This window comes from Lathamus discolor, chromosome 8, assembly GCF_037157495.1.
Source record: "Lathamus discolor isolate bLatDis1 chromosome 8, bLatDis1.hap1, whole genome shotgun sequence".
Taxonomy (NCBI): domain Eukaryota; kingdom Metazoa; phylum Chordata; class Aves; order Psittaciformes; family Psittacidae; genus Lathamus; species Lathamus discolor.
This window is the reverse complement of record NC_088891.1, coordinates 18,944,208-18,963,785: the sequence shown is the minus strand read 5'-3', so window position 1 is coordinate 18,963,785 and position 19,578 is coordinate 18,944,208. Positions and strand designations below refer to the sequence as shown.

Below are 19,578 nucleotides of genomic sequence, written 5' to 3'. Positions count from 1 at the left end.
GAAAACTGGGCATTTTTTTCTTTTTTCATTTATTTTGACCAAGTAACAAAAGCCTGTATAAGACAGCATTAGCTACAGTTCAATACATTCAGAAACAAGTTACATAAGGAAAGGTCCATGCTTCTGAGTCTATTAAAAGTATTTTGTTTCAGCACACCTGATAAGCTGAAAACCCTAAGAATCCTAGTGTCACCTATCTTAGCTGCATTTATCATGATGAGATTGTAGAAGTGACTAAAAGAAATTAATACATTTGTAAAACTGTGAGTTACTAGTATACAGACTGGGACTCCTTCGGCCAATATACTGCCCATCGCCTTATGATGTAAGTGGGCTTACAGATATCATTTGAGAGAAGGAAAGAGATGAGTTGGGGAGTTCAAGAAAATAACAGATCTAGCTAACCTACAGGTTTATTTATTTTGCTTTCTGTTCAGGTAAAGGTAAAATTCAGTAATTTAAACCCAAGGAGGACTATAAAAAATAATTTAGCATTTGAAGAGGAAAGAAGATACCTATCGTATTTCTGCAGCTGCCACGCAGAGAAAGCCACTGATGTATTGTTTAATCTTAGTAATCCTGAGAAAGTTAAAATTACATTGATGGATTAAATCAGATAATTTTTGCAGAATCATGTTTGAAATTCATTATAATGGGAATAGAGGAAATACGGATATCCAATGCTAGATGTAACTGTATAACTGAAGAGGAAGGAGGGACTCTCTTTATAATCAGAATTAATTATAAACTGGCATATTTTAAGGCCTGTGAGCCTTTAAAAGCTACACAAACCCAAGAATGTCCTACATGCGAAAACCATTTGAAATGGATATTCAATAATCTATAAATTATGATACAAGCAATCAGTATTATGATCAGTACAGTGCCAAATGGCACTATTCTTAAAGAGATGGGGGAAATACGCATTTTCCATATTCATAACTTACATTATCCAAGATACCACAATTTACATTAAATTTCTAATCTAAACATGTTAATATTAATGTAGAAATCTAAGCAAACAAAAATAAAAACCTCCCAATACTTGCTCCAGCTTGGCATTACTGCACTAGCCCTGCAGGATGCAACAATATGAAGTGCACTGACAAAACTTTGGCGGTGGAGAACCCCCATCAGTTTTAGTGTGTCTTCAAGAAATAAAGCTTTTAAGAAAGGTGGCATCATAATACATTTAAAATCAGTATTTAAAGAATATATCTTAATGGATTAAAAGTTACAAGTTAGTTTTCAGCACTTTCAGAAAAAAGCATGGAAAGATGCAAGTCCTCATTGTTTAGAGTTACATGTGGTTCTATAATGGAGAGAACAGATTAAAAGGTAAATTTCTAAGTCCAGTTTAACAGCTGTGTGAAATATCAATCATTTCAGTTTGGTTACACAGCATAGCAGTTTTCAACCCATTTCCTTCAGAAGGGCATTCCCCATATTCCTTCAAATTGTGCTTAAAAACTTAATTCTGAGAAACACACAAAGGCAGGAAATTATTTGCCTGTTTTCAAATAACTTATCAAATCCTTCATCAAGAATAAATATATCTGAATGTTCTGGTCCATTAGAATACCTGTGCAACTTGGGAACTCATTTATTGTGTCTGTCTTCTTCTCCATAACTGACAGAGAGATACTGATATACCTGTATCCTGCAGGCATTTTAATAAAGTTTACTATATTAAATGTTTGCATTAGTATAATAAAAAGGATTGAAATTTAGCTGCAAATTCCATTGAATTTATACAGGCAAAACACAGCCAGATTGCTACTTTTACTGATATGTTGGATATACAGGAATTTTTATTGGTAGTAGTATCATTTTGAATTTACTTTCTATAAACTTTATACTTTTACAACACATTCAAGAGAGCCGCTAAAAATTCTCTTTTGCGTACTATAGGAAATCAAAATATGCAACTCTACTGTGTTAATATCTGCAAGTGTTTAATATTCACTAACAATTTCTACAATAATTTAACAATTGGACTCTAGCAATCATCACTAAAGCATTCTAAATTCTTCTATCTTGCAGTAGGTGTCTGTGTATGCTTTTCTGACATATCATACATGCAAGGGCTTGAGAAGATCCTTCTAATTCTGACCTGATTTAAAGGTAACTTAGTAGACCGGCAATAAGCGAATTGACTTCTATGTGTCCTAGGGATGCCATGCTTTAAAATAAACATAATTTTCTGGGTTTGGATTTTTTGTTACTCTATCAGAAACATGCCTACAAAGAACACACATAGAAATAGAGCTACTGCAAAACTCCTGAGCCGTATTAGCAGGACACAGATCCAAAACTATTTTATGCATTTGTACTGCCTATATTTGCAGGTACTATTATACTTGCCCATTTATGAATAACAGGAATAAATAACACAAGTGATCCAACTATTGAAACCAAAAGAAAAGTCCATAAGAACATTTGATCAAGCACCTGAGCAATAAATTTCCAGTCTTCAACAACCTAAAAAACAAAGAACATGAGAGTTGGGTCAGTATGTGCAAGAAAAAGACACAGTACCAAATCCTGCAATTCTTCATCACATCTTTTCAATCATGTTCATTGGTAACATATGTTAATAACTTTTTATAACAACTCTATCAGCTAGAACAGGACCAAACTTCCATCTATGAAAATGGGTAAGCTATACAGACCACCACTAGATTTTAATGCAGAAACAGACCTTGACAAGCACTGAACATTCTCAGTTACAGAGAGATGAAACCAGTACACAGTTTTCTAGCACACTGCAGGATTTAGGATTCATGCCACAGCCTCATCATAAAGCAGAATTGCCAGGCAGGAGCTAGAAGCAAAAGTTGTATAAAAATAAATAACCAACCAACCAAAACACACATACACACACACACAAAACACACCTCCCAAACTTTGTGTACTCAGTGTACTCTCAGTTGTATTATTCATACCCACACACAGTTTTGCAAGTACAGCAGATATAATTGTGCAAGCAAATTACAACCCTGCCAAACAATTGTATTTGACTTGAACTGGAACTATCCACACTTCCTCAGAATTCTGCTTCCCAAGAAGCGAGGCTACTACAGCACTAGATATGCAACTTTTATTAACAACTTTTTCAATTAAGTCCTGCATTCTCTGGAGCCCAAATAATAAATTACAAGTGTATCCCCAGTTAGCTGTATATTAATTTTTGAGGTTTAGAGTCACAACATTACACCTGAAAAAAACACCACCTTTCTTGTCGCTCACAAACAGTGTGAGTTCAGTAAGAAAAAGGAAACCCACTCTTACTTTACATTAAATTAGGTATTTAATATCAAACTATTCTCTTTGTGTTGTTTAAACAATGCAGGGGCATTAAATGCTGTTTTAACAGTACAGTAGATAGATTTCTTCAAAATCTAGGCTGAATACCTTGTGATAATGTCAGAATTGAGTCCTGAGAAGGTACATTAGAGGAGTTAGCTTATTCCTAGGCTAGCATGTAAGAACATGTTCCTGGCAGCCATCAACCTTTGAAGACTGTCATTTCTATATAGATCGAAAGAATCTTCAGAAACAGATAGCATTATCATGAGACCACACAACAAATATCTCTATTTCTACACAAGCCTGAAAACAGCATTTGTCTCTGATGTACCAACATTGCTAGCTTAAAAAAACTCAGTACAAAAACAGATTTATAATGCTCTTACCCAAATGGTGTAAACATCCATTAAGGAGAGGTCAGAGTGCAAATGCACAGACTGAAAAAAAGCCTTTGACACCTTTCGATTTAATGTAGAGACAAATAATAAGGCTAGAAGAGAACACTCAAGAATTCATCTCGTCCATGTGTGATCTCAGCGCAAAATGACCAACGTACAGCTGCAGCTTGTATTTAAACTAATATAAGATAGGGCATTAAAAATTGGTTTTATTTGGAATTGAAAGCTGCCAAATAATGCTTTGCAGTATTTTAAAGCAAATACATTTTCAGATAGCCTTCAGATACAACAGTACAATGGAAAACACCTAATTCTCTCATCACAAAAATATCCTGCAGCACTGCAGGTAACAGTTACAGTACCTGCTCTTGTAACAGACAGGTATCTCTGACAATGTGCAACTAACACCACAAACTGCAGAAGAAAGCAAAAAACCCTAAAGAACCCAAGGACTGTATTGTATCAGCCCAGTGTCTATAAGAATTCTCAGTATTACACCATACTTGCACTTTTTGTACTTCCACACTTGTACTGTGTGGAAATAATTACACAACTTCCACTGAAATACAAACACTGGGAATCCCATAGCACACATTTAATATGCAACTTCATAGTAAACCATTACTTGCTCTTTTAATTTCCAGTTTTCAAAAAAATTGGAATAATGTGACTAAAACACCCACCTCACGAACTTCATTCTCCTTCATAACATGTCTTCTAATATAGCGGATAGAATCTAGAGCTGCTTCCAAGGTGCTCCTAGATGGTTCTGATCCATTCATATTTCCCGTTTCCTCCTTCTGAGGAAAGTATCTATCCACATGACTTCTCATGCAAAGCAGCTTGGGAAGTCTGTGAAGAAATATTTTGCGAACCCAAGGTGCCATAGCGTTGTGTGTAGATGAAGAGCGATGATGGATATTGATAGCAAATACAGTTATCACAATGGATAATGTCACAAATATCATCGTAAACACCAAGTATTCTCCTATAAGTGGAATAACTTTGGAAGATGATGGAATAATCTCTTCAATAACAAGAAGAAACACAGTTAAAGATACCAGTACTGAAGTGCAAAGTGAAATTTTTTCACCTTCATTTGAAGGAAGATAGAAGACAAGGACAGTCAGAAATGAAAGGCCAATACAAGGAATAATGAGAAACAATGTGTAAAAAAGTGGCAAACGTCTAATTATGAATGAATATGTAACAAAAGGATACCAGCAGCATCCATCAGTCCTATTTCCTTTGCTCCCTGTTGCAGTCACTATTTCCCATTCTCCGTTATCAAAAAAGTCTCTTTTGTCAACGTCATAATCTTCAAGAATTAGATCAACTTGTGAACCATCGTAAGTCCAGGAGCCAAACTTCATAGAGCAGTTCTGGAGGTCGAAGGGGAAGAAGGTTACATCGATAGTACAAGAACTTTTGTAGTTTGCTGGTGGAGTCCAAGCAATGGTGCCATCATATTTCACCACAGTTTTTGTAGATGTTCCCTCAAAACGTCCATCTGCACTGAAAGAAGAGAGAGAGATGCATGCAATTAGTGTGGGGAGGTTGTACAGGGCAGGTAGGGGTGGTGTTTTTAAATAAGAAAATATGTTTTGTTATTGTCATTTCAGCTGTTTATCCCTTCTCCCTCTCCATAGCCAGCATTCTGTACGTGTACATAGTTTACAAACAATCAACCTTCAGGAGAGTGAAAAATGTTTTCAAGTCGTGAAAAGACCTGTGCAACTTTCTGGGGTCCCAATGACTTATGAGAGGATTGTAAAAATCCTGATCCCTAATAGCATGACCAAACTCTGGTCTCTACTGGGAACACAGCACAAAGACTTTTCAATTTGGCCAAATGATAATTATTGAACAACAAAAAGTTCCCAGAACAGGTAAAACAACACGTGTGCCACCTCCAACTCGAATTTACAACCACACAATCTCTGCAACAGCTTTTTCTCCTGCCTCACCAATCACAAAATACAAAAGCACACAGATTCTAAAAATCTGTTAAGTCTCAAAGAAAAAAAAAAAACCCAAACCGTTACAGCTGAGTGTACTTCATTCTAAATCCATCCTGAATATGACTTACAACAGCAGGAATTAGTTGCTTCCCTCCCACCACTCTACACTATTAGTTTGTACCCAGCACTGTGCAAGACATGGCTTTTCAATTTAAAAAAGAGTTTGCATGAAGATATAGAAATAAACTTTTCCGACAGACTAGAAATTCCATACAGAAGCAAAGCAAAACATTTAACATGACAACCAAATCCATTTGCAGAGGCAAATTCTTCCACACATTCTTAGCTCTACTGAATACTTAGCTGTATCCTTATCTACCCAATGAACCTCCTAGAAGCAGCTTGGACAGTAAAGTTAGAAGTAAATGTATTTTATATGAAAAGATAAAAATCCTACTTGTCATACAACACAATATCTGGAATCCAAATAGAATCCGATGGGACACGAATAGATGTTATTCCAGCATAGTCTTCAGGATTCCACCTTAATCTTACATCTATCCATTCCTGTGGGTATAAGAGACATAATTATTATTTTAGGGAAGTTGGTTTAAGCAGGGCAGGACTGGATGAAGATACATACAAATGCAACTAAAACCAGATTAAACTGGCTTCTAAAACTTGCATAGCACAGTGGATTTGCTGAACAGACAGCTGTTTACTTCATCCACTATTTGTCTTCTGTTGCAAGAGCCACTTGACGGTATTTCTCTACCAAACTTAGGACATTAAAATCTTTTTTTAAAGCATGTATACATAAATAAGAGCTATTATAATGCATAGACAATTAAATATTGTCTATACAATATTTATAGACATATATTCTGAATGAATACCAGTGACTTCGGAAGCTGATCGGAAGTAACTTAAACATTTTCATCACACAAAAAATCACGCTGCAACTCTCACATGACAGTTGTTCCTATTTCTACCAGAAACACTGAAAATAGCCCCATTAAAAGCATAGTGGTACTTTTGGAATTTTATATTTGAACTAAAAGCTCAAGAAGAAAAATTCACATTTCTAAGAATTTACTATCACATAGAATTTTAAATGCATATTTAGGTCAGTTCTCATCTTATTTGGACTGATTCAACTGCAAATAAGTTCTGCAGAAACTCTAAAGAGGGCACAACATGCTTTCATTGACATGTTGCCATCTCATACTTGCTGAGTAGTCTCAAAGCTTTCCTGAAAAGAAAAACTTGTCCTGAAATTATGCTTACTTGTAAAGAAGGGAATGGGAAGCAACAGGGAGGAAAAAAACAAAGAAATAGCCCAACAAAAGTAATTCAGGAAGCTAGTAAGTATAATCAGGGTGTGCAAACATTCTTCAAAGTTAAATCAAGAGCGATTTGTAAGCAGCATTTCCCAGGTTAAAGAGGCCATTTAGTTTATCACTGGACTCTGACTAGTATAAAACCTGAGGCCTTTTCCTGCCTACACTCTTACTTTAAGAGGAAAAAGTAATTCTATATAGCAAACATAAAACTTTGAATGTGAAATTCTTCAGTGGTGTTTATCTGATCATCTCAAATACCCCACAAGAGAAAGATATTAAAAAACTGTTATACAAAAGACTACACAAACCCATCCCTTTTTCATAAAGAAAAGAAAGAAAACTTCTGTACTGAAGCAGTAACTTTCATGGTTGGATACACACACCTTGGAGTATTAAATAGCCATGCAATGCTGTATCAGATTTCTTCACATTGTCATTTTCTTTCATGTATATTATTTTTGTTTGGTTTGGTTTTTAAGAGTTTTCTAATAAATAATCCTTTAAAGCATTTCTAGGGACTTGTTTTCAAAGTAACTATGTAAAATAAAAATTCATGCAACAGATAAGGTTTTTCAAATATACAATGAATTAGAAAAGTTTCTTCCAACTCTTGGCTTACACTTAGGAAGCTTCACAACTTTCCATCGCTATCTGACACATACCTGCTTCAACCAGACATTTGTTGTCATCAGTTGATTTTTCTCATCCTATAAAAATAAAGTATATTTGATGTCAAAAATCTGCACAGTACATTCATAGTAACTAATGCTAGTTCACAGAGGTCTGTAACTTCAGATGCAAGCCACACTTCTAAAAGCATTCCAGTCACTAGAATTACGACATTTGATTATTCAACTGCTGAGTGAGATATTTCCCCTTCTGTGTCTCTTTCCTTGCTTCCATTTTTTTTTCTTTGAGTGTATTTTATGCAGTCTTACTGGTTTTCTATGAAACATAAAGGAACAGCCACTATGAGGAAGAAAAACTCTTACAGTTATAAGCACTGATTTCAGTTTGCACAAAATATTCTGAAGTGGAAAAAATAATCTGGTTGATCTCTTATCCATCACAGGCTACATGTGATATTTATTACATGTATATCAATACCTACATCCAAGAGATAGTCTTCATTATTACGGAAGTGACACATTTGAAGGCTTAAGGGCTTTTTCTGCTTAAAGAGGGGGGAAAAAAACCAAGCAGTGTTTGCAAGTGTTCCTGAATTTTACAGACATTAGACTGATAGAGTTTAAAATTACAAGCTTTTCCCATTGAATAAATAAATTAAAACACAATTCAATCCCTGGGCTTAAGAATTTCACTGATATTCTCCACATCCAAAAAAACCAAACCACTAAGCCTAAGAGCCATTTGCTTTCTCAACCTCTGCCGTTGCTTCTTTGTGCATTTTTTATTATGCTGATAATAATTCTAGAGGTTTTATCTATTGTGTTTAAATAAACACAATTAAACTAAAATATGCACAGTTACTTCATATGACATTATCTTCCAGAATTTTAAGAATTAGAACAAACAAGCAATCAAAACTCCCAAATAATATACTAGACATACCACATCTACTAGCTGTGAGATTGCAAGGCCGAACTTGATTTTTATTGTGTCATTCAAGCGTTCCACTGGACGTACCCATCTTTGATAGTCTTCAAATAAATGTTTAAACAAACGATCTTCACTTTTAGCAATAAAAGAAGGTTCAGATATACCTATATAAAAAAATAGGAATGAATTAACACTGCTTTAAATGAAGAGTGTGTATCTGCATTCCTGTGTCCAAAGACCTACAGCTATGTTTATGCAGAGGTAAATTTCTCATTTTAGCCCCCTTTCTCTGGAAGCATGACAAAGGCGTTGGAAGTTGAATTTTATAGAATTATATATAGGTTTATATATATATATATATATATGTAACCCATACATATAGGTTTTATTAGCATCTTCATACCAATATCTCTTATCAAGAACATTAAGATAATTTTAGTAATGATAAAGGCAAAGTGCACTCGTATAATTTACCTGGTGCCATACAACTATGGAACTTCTCTAAAACTGAAAGCTTATCTATGAGGGACTGAAGTTCTATCATTGTACAACAAGGTGTTACTTTTTAAAACCTACATCCATACTCTACAGGTCTCTAGCATGTTGTTTAACTCTCACTCCAGTTTGAAACATCAGTCACTTCATGTTTTATACATTATTTCCTCAAAGTTTGGTCACATCTGTGATGTATAACCTTTGTAGTAGCTGCAGAGCACTTCTCCCTACACTGTTTTGTATCTTAAATACATGTGCCAACCCATTTACCAGGTAAGACTGCCCCACATCCAAGTGCCAGCTATCCTGAGGCAAACTTCAGAGCGAACCAGCTACTGGATGGTTCGATTAGTCATTTGCCCCTAGACCCCTGTCGGACGACCGATTTGCACATCAGGACCGCTACGGACCTCCACCAGACTTTCCTCTGGCTTCACCCTGCCCAGGCTTACCAGTTTACCCTCTACATATTCTAATGTTACATTGACTGTAAGGCACCTTTCTAGTTAAGTAAATATGTACATTCAGTTAATTCTTTTTCATTGTCCTCAAGGAGTCATTTCAATGCCTGGAGACTGCTGATGGAATGGAATGGTAAAAAAATCTTTGCATAGCTTAGGAAGAAGTGGAAACTAAAGGTCTTCTTTTGTCTCCTGCAGGAATGGAATACAGGGCAGAGCTTTGGGGGGTGGAAGGGAAATGTACAAACTGCAGGCAGACAGCAGCCCGGAGTTTATAAAAGAGATGCAAGTTGTCCTAAAGCACCCCAGTCAAGCAACCACTGGCCTTTATCTTGGAAATCCACAAAAAAATGAGGGTTTTACCAATGTGGTCTCAGTGAAGTGCATCAGTAGATACCCTGCTACCCTGAAAAAAGGCAAAGTTTAAGAGAAGCCATGGGAAAAAAAATAACAAAATAAATAAGAAAAGAAGGACAAACTTGGGGAAGATATGGAGGGAGGGGAGGCAAAAAAGGCAAAACCAGTGTCTAAATGAGTAACCTGAACAGCTTTCAAAGGCAGTGTGAAAGACCTGAAGGAGGCCACTGCCTCAAGGAGCAGCACAAGCAGCACACATTTGGCTTTTTGAAGGGCAAAGCTCCAAAAGGATCTCCAATTCCCAGAGAGGAGTCAGAGCAACCACCAGAAGACATGAATATTTGCTCTGGACAAAGATATTTACTATTCACCAATGAGATTTAAATTAACTGAAAATACTGCTGAGAAAAGACCTAACAATTATTAGTCAGTTTTGGGAACAAAGTAAACCAAACAAAGATACTCACAACCATCTCTTTTTAATGCAGATTTAAAATACTATGCCATTACATAAACGTATGGCATGACCTCTCTAGAAACAATGTGCTCACTAACAGCATCCATCTAAAAAAAGATATATCAGAAGCAGAAAAGCACTAGAGAATGTCATAAACAGATTAAAACCAGGGACAGTCATCCATACAAGGAGAGATTTAAAAGATTAACATTATTTTGTTTGGAAAGGAGGTGAATTTACCGGACATAACAGAAGTAGATAAAGAGCTGAAAAATATATGCAGAAAAAAACCTGATGGCATTTAACCTTTCTCATAAAATAAGGTAAAGGAAACAAGAGCATCAATTAAAGGCAGTCTGAACAATTTCTATTTGGAGTTGTACCATTAACATTCAGCAAATCAGAGATTATTAGACACTGCAGAGGACTAACATTTCAGAGTTGCCTGGGATTACTAAACTGTCAGTTATACCAGGGAGCATCATCATTGCATAGGGTACCAGTGTGTGTTTCAACACAGCCTCCAAAATCCACCTCTGATTTGGATCAGCAGTTTGCTGGTTTGCATTTGGTGCAGAGGCTTGGCTAACACCATTTAAACCATTAATTTAGATGGACGTACTCCTGTGTGACTCCAATAACTGCAGCCCAGACAACTGAGACAGGGAGCCAAAGTCTTAAGTTCCCTCGCTTTTGTGACAGCGGCGCTTTCTGCTGCGCTGCAAAAGGCTGCACTCAGATCCTTCAGGCAGAACACCCGAAGTGCTGCAAAGCCCAAGCACAGAATCCCCTCCCTCCTGCACTGCAGGTTTGGGGAAGCTAGTATTAGTTATTGTGAATACTAACTGGATTTTCTCTGAAATTTTAAAGTGAAATGTAGCTTAAGGAATAGAATCAGCAAAGTGGGAGCAACAGGACTCCTTTTCCTTCCAAATCTTACCATACTGCTACTGAATGGTTGTTGTTGCAGGCCAAATCAACATTTGGGTTTTAAGACAGTTCACCTTTCTGTTTCAAAACAGAAATCTATCTGTTTACAGTGTATTTCATTCATTCACAATCCTAATGTTCTTCAAGATGTATTATTTGTACATGCTCTACAATTTAACATCTTTCCATTCCAAGATTCTTGACATGTGGGTTGTGTAACAGCAGAGAACTAATGAGCAGCTTGCACTGTACAACTGAGCACACCTTAGATGTATACATGAAAACACACAGGACATAAGAATTGCTGCCAAAACAGAACCAGCAACAAAATGTCACACACACATTACCTTCACAGTTACTAGGTTAAAATATGTTTATTTTTATTGATACCTTAGGTTCAGTGTATCCTTACTAACCAAGGAATCTTTCTTACCTGTAACTATACATAGATTTGCCAAGTCCTACTTCTTACAAACAACCAAAACAATGTTTCCTGAAGACACAACTTAATTTCTCTATTTCTATATCCCTATTTCCTGAATTATGGATAGTTTTGTGAATATTTCAGCCTAATGTTTCATAAATACTTGATTTTTGTATTAGCATTAATTACATTTCCCTTTTACGGTTACAATCTCAGCTGAGTTTTTTGTGCAATCCGAGCACGACTCCGCAGCTGGGTATTCTCTCACCACTAATTGACCTTGAAGCAATGCAGAGGCAAAGTTGCACTTTCACCAGTCCTGTGTTCCTGTAAGATGACCTTCTGCACAGAAATACAGCACCTTCAGGGTAGATGCTATTTCCAGATTCAGCTTCTCTTAAAACACAGCATCTTCCTAGTTACGCTGAACACTAACTTTACCACTTCCAGATACTTATGGAAGCGATTTCAAATATTTCATGCTTGCACCTACAGTATACTCACTGATTAACAATACAGTTAAACTGTTTGGGGTATTTTTTTCTATCACAGAAATAGCAACACTTTTTCATATTTCTAATTTATTTTGTTATTTAATAAGCTGGGGCATAGTTGTCTATAAAAGGCAACTTCTACAAAGGAATGCTCCATGAGGAGGCTGCAGTAACCATGTATTAAGAGTTGACAAAAATAAAAACAATAACCACCCCTACATTTCCATATTTTATTCAATAGGACCGCTCAGCTCACTTGTTACACAGACCATATATGTTTGATTTCACTGGTCTGTGCGTCTGTGTGCTTTTAAGATTTTAATACTGGGGTATCAGTCCCGATTGAAAAAATTAAGAACTGGTGGCAAGCACAAAAAGGAACAGAAGAGGTAAAATGCAGCTAGTGCCTGAAGGCTGCAGATTAGCTATGCTGGTTGGAGGAAAGTAGAATGTGGTAGAACCTATGACTAGCAAGATTAGCAAACAACTAACCTGGAGTACAAATCTCATACTAAATCAGAAGGCAAGAGATTATGGAAGCACTCCTCCCTGCTATTACCTCACTGTACTGAATAAAATTTAGATCTGTAGCAATTTTATGCATGCCTGTATTTGTGTGGCTTTATTTCTTTTGAGGTCAGGTAACTTCTTTAGTCTAAATCAAAGGTAGCTGTCTATATCATTCAGTGATAAATTCTAACAATGTTTACTTTATAACTGACACCTGAAACTTCTCTGCTCACTCCCTCTCAGCATGATTCCAGCAGCAGCAAAAAACCCTCAATCACATAAGAAAACGCTGGATGGCAGAATTTTGAATTCTGAAAAAGGAGACAAACATTTATGCACAAAGCACACCAATGATCCAAATCCTTCCAACTTTGAACTAGTTGGAACACACTTTTGACAAATACTAAGTAGAAATTCTAATTGCACACCTGACCTCGGAACAATTCTATTTAAAAATTCAAATCTAACATTTCCTCCCAAAACACTTAATAAAAGTACTTTGAAAGAGCTACTTAGAAAAGAGAAGGAAGCATTATATGGGTTTCAGACGCATGACAAAACATGTACATATCTATTCCTTTGGTTAACATCCTCAAGTAAAGGTTCCACCATTGCTGCTAATGGCAGGCTTTTCTGAATGCTTCAGTTAAATTACAGAAGTGCTATTCTTTTGTAAAATCCATCTTTTTACATTGTTTCTTACTGTACCAATTACGGGATGAAATTTGTTAGGATCTTCGTACAATTTAGCAGCAGTATTCTTTTTATAGAATTGTCAGTGGAATATTTAGTGTCACAGCTATGCCTCATATCTTTTCATGTCATTTTGCTTGGGTTTTTTTTAATGAGAGTATATCACAGTCCATGTTTCTCAAAATAAACTTCCTTTGAACTCTATATTCCTCTGCATTTCCTTCTATAAAGTATCTAAGAGCCACACTGGCATTGCAGGTGTGCCACTGGTCCTCGGACTTTAAATAGTTTGCTCAAAGCATTTTCTAATTGTTATAATTGAGTGTTACTGATTCCAGGTTTTCTTTGGATCACTTCTGCCTGCATTTTCAAGAGAGATCACAGGAGCAGGGAAATGATCACTTTTAGAAGCTGAATGTCCTAATGTTAAGATGTAGACTCAGAAGTAACGTATTTTTGTAATGCAGATTGACGATCATATACCAGTGTAATGAAAGAGAACACTATAAAGACAATAAGCACAGAAAAATATCCATACTTTGTAGTTAACATTTGATTTTTTTAACAGTGTGCTATCGTAACCTATAGACTGTTATCCACAAATCTAACTACGACAAACTACAAGACAACTAATAGTTTGCCTACAAACTAGGAAGTACACCTGCCTGCAGTACACACTAGTGTATTTGTTCAGATGATGCTGTGATTAATTTTTTTTTTAACTAACACATTTTACATGATTTATAACAACAGAAGCACTTTGAAGCCCAGAAGCACAATGGTAACTGTTTAAATCTGACTCTCAAACTGTTCAATGGTCATTTTGAGAGGAAAGAAGTTTTCCACCTTTCCTACAAACTTGTCCTACAGTGAACATCAGAGCTTTTCCTCCTTTCAGTTTACAGCTGTTCAATCCCCAATCTATTCACATCACAGTATTGTGGTAGCTGGTGACAATTCTAACTACAAGTCACCTTTATATTGCAGCAGAGAGGAAAAAGAACAAGATCATGATGAGTATTAACGACACAGACCTCTCTGTCTGAGCCTCCCTTTACATTTTAAAGAATCTCCCACAACTACTTCATTAAGCAGAAAAGATATGTAATATATTAAATTAAGTATAGAATGGAAGTTCTATTTCTGTACTGATTCCCTGCTTCCTTTAAAAGGATGGTGAGTCATGCTTTCTACTTCTCCTTCAGTGCTTTAGCAATTGACAAGAATTCAATCACTAAGAGTCAAGCATATGGTTAACAGTAATCATTTACAGACATCAAAATCACCTTTACTAGAATGTCCGTGAGTCTAAGCAGGATTACAAACTCTGTTCAATTTACTGAACAAGAGTCAGAAAACCCAGCTATTAAATTCTGTACTTCCTAGAAGTACCTTTTCTCCCCTGTTTAAATGTAAGGCCAAAGCCCATCACTACACCTACAAGCAGGAAAAGGTGGCTATTCTTGACCATTTCTTGGGTGGTTTTTCTGCAAATCTGGTTTGCTGTGTTTAGTTCAAAGGTTGTCTTGTGATTTCTAAAGTTAAGAGTACAAAAGTGACAGCCTTGTATTTCTGCCACTGATACCTGGCAGCTGCTAGCTGCTTCAGGGACTTTAAGGATTGTTCCATGGCTTTCAAGTTACTGGGAGGATTTCTGCCTTCTCTCTTACCCAGCACATCAGTCTCCTGCCAGCCAGTAGCAAAATCAAATGGTATACTGTGGACATGAACCTACCACGGATAGGTTCTTGCGATACTGCTTAGCACTTACCAATATAAACAGAGGTACAAGAACTGCACATTGAAAGCAGGGAAGATGTTTCTTACACTCAAATTTAAAAGATTGAAATTTCTGGCTTGATAATGTCAAAGAATTAACTATTAACTATTCCCTAATAGCTAAACATCAAGGGATAATTATGGCCCATAATAATTAATGCATTTACAAGTTTGATTAATAATGGCATAATACACTGCCATGTAGTTTGTAACTAATCAAGAAATAGATGTGATCAATTATGATGCTTAGATCAAGATCTAACTGGAGCACAAACCATTCTTTTTCAAATACCTGTGCTATGGAGTCTACTGTAAACCACACTGCATGCCAAACAGCTTCCTGAACTCGACACTGAGGCTATTGCCACCAGCAGTATCCTGATTAACAGCCACCTACAGCACTAACATTACAGGCTGGTGGCATCGCACAGCATTTCCTCCTCAGTTCATCAACACTAGTATGTTCCACTCAGCTTTGAGCAGACAGAACTGTAATCCCTCCCACTGCCAACCATTGCAGCTCATGAAAAGGCTGCCTCACTTCAGGATGTCTCAGGATAAAAATCCTGCTCACACTGAAGCTAGGGGGACTTTTATCATAACAGATCCAGGATTTTGCCATGTCTCTTTAGACCACTTTCAAGCACTGCATCATTTTCACCGACTGTTGACCAGTCGATAGCGACTGAAGATGGACTGTGAAGACTGCATTGAGGTATGCTGAATGCAAGCAGCAAAAAGCATGCTTACAAACGTGGATAACACAAGGAGTAAAAGGAAGAATAAGCACGTAGATTCTTAAAATTAGAACCACTGATCCATACTGATTTAGATGGGATACATCATCGAAGTAAACACAAATCCACAATTTATGTAATTGAAACTTTTAAGCCAATAAGCTTCAGGCTTTGGGCTTCTCCCAAGTTGCCAGTGCAGTCCTGGGTGCCACAGATGTTGATCACTTGGCAGTAACTTCTGCCACAGAAGCATTTTGCTTGTCCAGCTCAGTTCCAGTGGATACACTGGAACATACAATCCTATGGCTAACAGAAATAAGATACCCTGTTCAGGAATCAGATACTTTGCTCAAAACCAGATGCAGAGTAGGAGATGTCAGAATACACACTATCATACAAAAATCAGGTTTCACCATTCTGAAAAGTGGGAAACTATGTGAGTACTTCCTTCTGCAGCTCCTTCTACAAAATCAACAGGCATTTCTCCACAAATCAATGCTCACGTTTCTCTTACTAAGAATTTCTAAAGAAAGCCCAAAATATTTTAAAAGGAAAATCACAAGAAACCCCTACAAGAGGGAAGGTTTGCAGGCTCCTGTTTGCCAGGGAGAAGTATCCAATCTGTTAAACTGAGTGGAGAAAGCTTGGGTGTATAAACTCTCAAGAAAACACTAGCACAGGTCTGCAGCATGGCACAGCAGTACAGTATAGGTGTATATATACATATACTATGTGGTGCTTCAGCCGATTCAGTTTGTGCATTTAAGTCTCGCCTATTAGATTACGAGCAAAGAACTAAAACTAAAACTTACAACTTGTTTGTATTTTAAATGAGCATGAATTCTGTCTGGTCAAATCAGAGTTACCCAGGATAAAGGATTAGTTCACCTCTGGACTACTAACTGAAAGAAAAAACAAATTCATTTACAAGTACTCTTAAAGTATCAAAACCAAAGCCATGTCCATAAATCACTTTTACTCATTAAAATGATTACTGTACCACATGCAAAGCAATGCCTCTAAAATAATGGTAACCGTATGTACATGATACTCTGATCTAGATTATTATTTCCATTTGCCCCGTATTTTAATAATAGAAAGTTATAACATTTTGCATCTTCTTAACAGCAGATTTCATTTGATTTTTGACCAAGCAAAACGTGAAAAGAAAATCTGATCCTATGACCAGTTCTCAATGAAATAAAAACTGTTGGCTCGTGCCAAAGGCAAAATTTGGCTTAACCTGACTGCAGTTAACACTAAACAGTCATATGTACATCATACAACGTAATCATCTCCTACAGGAATACCTTCTCTCATGATGAGAAACACTGCTTCTCCAAATACCTAGACAAAGAATAATCTCTTAAACCACATTTAGCAAAACCAGGCTGCGGTTCCGTATGTTGAATTAAAACCAAGATGTTGATACAATTTGCTTTCTATAAACCATACTTACAATCTTTCTTTCTTCTTTCCAGTTTTGAGCTAATATTGAAAAGGTCGATTTTATTTTTCATTCATTTCCTTTCTGCTTGTGAGCACTGCAGTTATGACTTCGAGAAATTCTGCAGAACTCTTCACAAAGTACCCATAAATTATACTAAAGCACTGCTTTAAAGTAACTATTTCTAAATAGTTCTTTGAAAGAGTATCGATTTTGCTTCTTTAATCTTGGTGTAAATTTATAAGCACTTCAGCTTCATGCGCTACTGTACATCCTTCAGCTCTGAAAGCAGCATCCTGACGGATGAGGGGACCGGCTCTTCAGAAGTTAAAGAAACAAAGCATAAGCAAACTAAAACCAATTCTCTTACAAATCATTCAGAGGAGCATTGTGCAGCCAGATCCATAGGTGACATTGCAATCATTAACGTACATTGTGCAAATTTACCCCCACCAGCTGCTACCACAAGAGCATGCACCACAAACCTACAGCTGCCCCTCGCCCGAGCAGGCGGGCAGCGCAAACACTGACAGCTACGCACCTCCACAGCGTTATATACTCGTTCAGGACGCGTTAACACCCGGGCGATGAAACGCGTCGAACCCGAAAAGCCGCGCCGTGGGACCGCGGCCTCCGCAGGTCACGTCAGTGTTTGTAAACGCTGATCCGCACCTCAGCACCCCTCGGGCACCGCCGAAACCCCGCTGCACCGACCGCCAGCCCCAACGTCGGCCTCGCCTCATCCTCCTCCGGCCAAAAGTTGCCCGCGCTCTGCGCGGCCGCCTCAGCCACAGCAGCGCTCTCCCCTCACGAAGAGCCCCCCACGTTCCCCTCACGAAGAGCCCCTCACGTTCCCGTCACGAAGAGCCCCTCACGAAGAGCCCCCCACGTTCCCCTCACGAAGAGCCCCCCACGTTCCCCTCACGAAGAGCCCCTCACGAAGAGCCCCCCACGTTCCCCTCACGAAGAGCCCCCCACGAAGAACCCCCCACGTTCCCCTCACGAAGAGCCCCCCACGTTCCCCTCACGAAGAGCCCCTCACGAAGAGCCCCCCACGCTCCCCTCACGAAGAGCCCCCCACGTTCCCCTCACGAAGAGCCCCCCACGTTCCCCTCACGAAGAGCCCCCCACGTTCCCCTCACGAAGAGCCCCTCACGAAGAGCCCCCCACGTTCCCCTCACGAAGAGCCCCTCACGAAGAGCCCCCCACGTTCCCCTCACGAAGAGCCCCTCACGAAGAGCCCCCCACGCTCCCCTCACGAAGAGCCCCTCACGAAGAGCCCCTCACGCTCCCCTCACGAAGAACCCCCCACGTTCCCCTCACGAAGAGCCCCTCACGAAGAGCCCCTCACGCTCCCCTCACGAAGAACCCCCCACGTTCCCCTCACGAAGAGCCCCTCACGAAGAGCCCCTCACGCTCCCCTCACGAAGAACCCCCCACGTTCCCCTCACGAAGAGCCCCTCACGAAGAGCCCCCCCACGTTCCCCTCATGGAACGCGCCCTCCTCCCACCGCTGCCCACCGCGCTGCGGACCCAGGACCGGCACAGGCGGGGAGGCGGCGGCGGCCGCTCGGCAGACCCCGGGGCTCCGGCAGGCTTACACGGACCAGCGGCTCAAGAGGTCCCCTCCGACGCCGTCCCGGCTCCCCGCTAAAGCAGCCGCCCTCTCCTCCCTCCGGCCCCATCCCGGCGCCCCGCTGCCCTCCACCCGCCCGGGGCCGCCCTGAGGCGCCTTACCCGCGTGAGGGGCGCGAGCGGCGGGGCCGGCTCCGGGCTGGCCGAGAAGGGGCGCGAAGAAGCAGGTGAGGAGGAGCAGGGGGCGGCCGCGGCGCAGGCGGGCCCCGCACCCGGCCATGGCTGGGGCACGGCCCCCGCTGCTTCCCAGCCCCGCGCCGAGCACCGGGCGCAGCGGCGGGGGCAGCCGCTCCCCCGGTGCGGCGCTGGCCACGCCCCGCCGCGGAGCCGTGAGGGGGGGGCTGCAGCCTCGGCAAGGCCCCACGGTCGCGGCCCTTGGCCCCGCTCCGGGCGGGACGCGGCCCCCGAGGGGCAGGGACCGGCGGGGGGGGCCGCAGCGGTGCCCGGGGCGCCCCGCCCCGTCAGTGCCCCCGTTACGCGGGCGGCTCCTCCCGCAGGTGCGGGGCGCCTCGGCCGTGCCTCAGCGAGCCGCGGCGGCAGCGGGGTCCGGCGGGGAGGGCCCCGGTAAATGCAGCCGGGGCAGCCCTG

At 39.8% G+C, this 19,578-nt stretch overlaps 1 protein-coding gene across 4 annotated transcripts; it reads right to left on the bottom strand.

Annotated features, from left to right (window-relative positions):
* Window positions 1-9: 9 nt before the first annotated feature.
* Window positions 10-19,258, bottom strand: CHRNA5 (cholinergic receptor nicotinic alpha 5 subunit). Of its 4 annotated transcripts, none has more exons than XM_065688262.1 (6): window positions 19,093-19,258; window positions 8,584-8,735; window positions 7,674-7,718; window positions 6,126-6,235; window positions 4,391-5,222; window positions 10-2,481 (listed from the first exon to the last, which is right to left on the bottom strand). In XM_065688262.1, the coding sequence occupies exons 1-6, from the start codon at window positions 19,208-19,210 to the stop codon at window positions 2,320-2,322; spliced, it is 1,419 nt and encodes a 472-aa protein (XP_065544334.1). In that variant the 5' UTR covers window positions 19,211-19,258; the 3' UTR covers window positions 10-2,319. The 4 variants fall into 4 exon arrangements, with proteins under 4 accessions (XP_065544334.1, XP_065544335.1, XP_065544337.1 ...); XM_065688263.1 differs by having other exon boundaries at window positions 6,135-6,235; XM_065688265.1 differs by lacking the exon at window positions 19,093-19,258 and adding an exon at window positions 17,368-17,387.
* Between the last annotated feature and the right edge of the window lie 320 nt (window positions 19,259-19,578).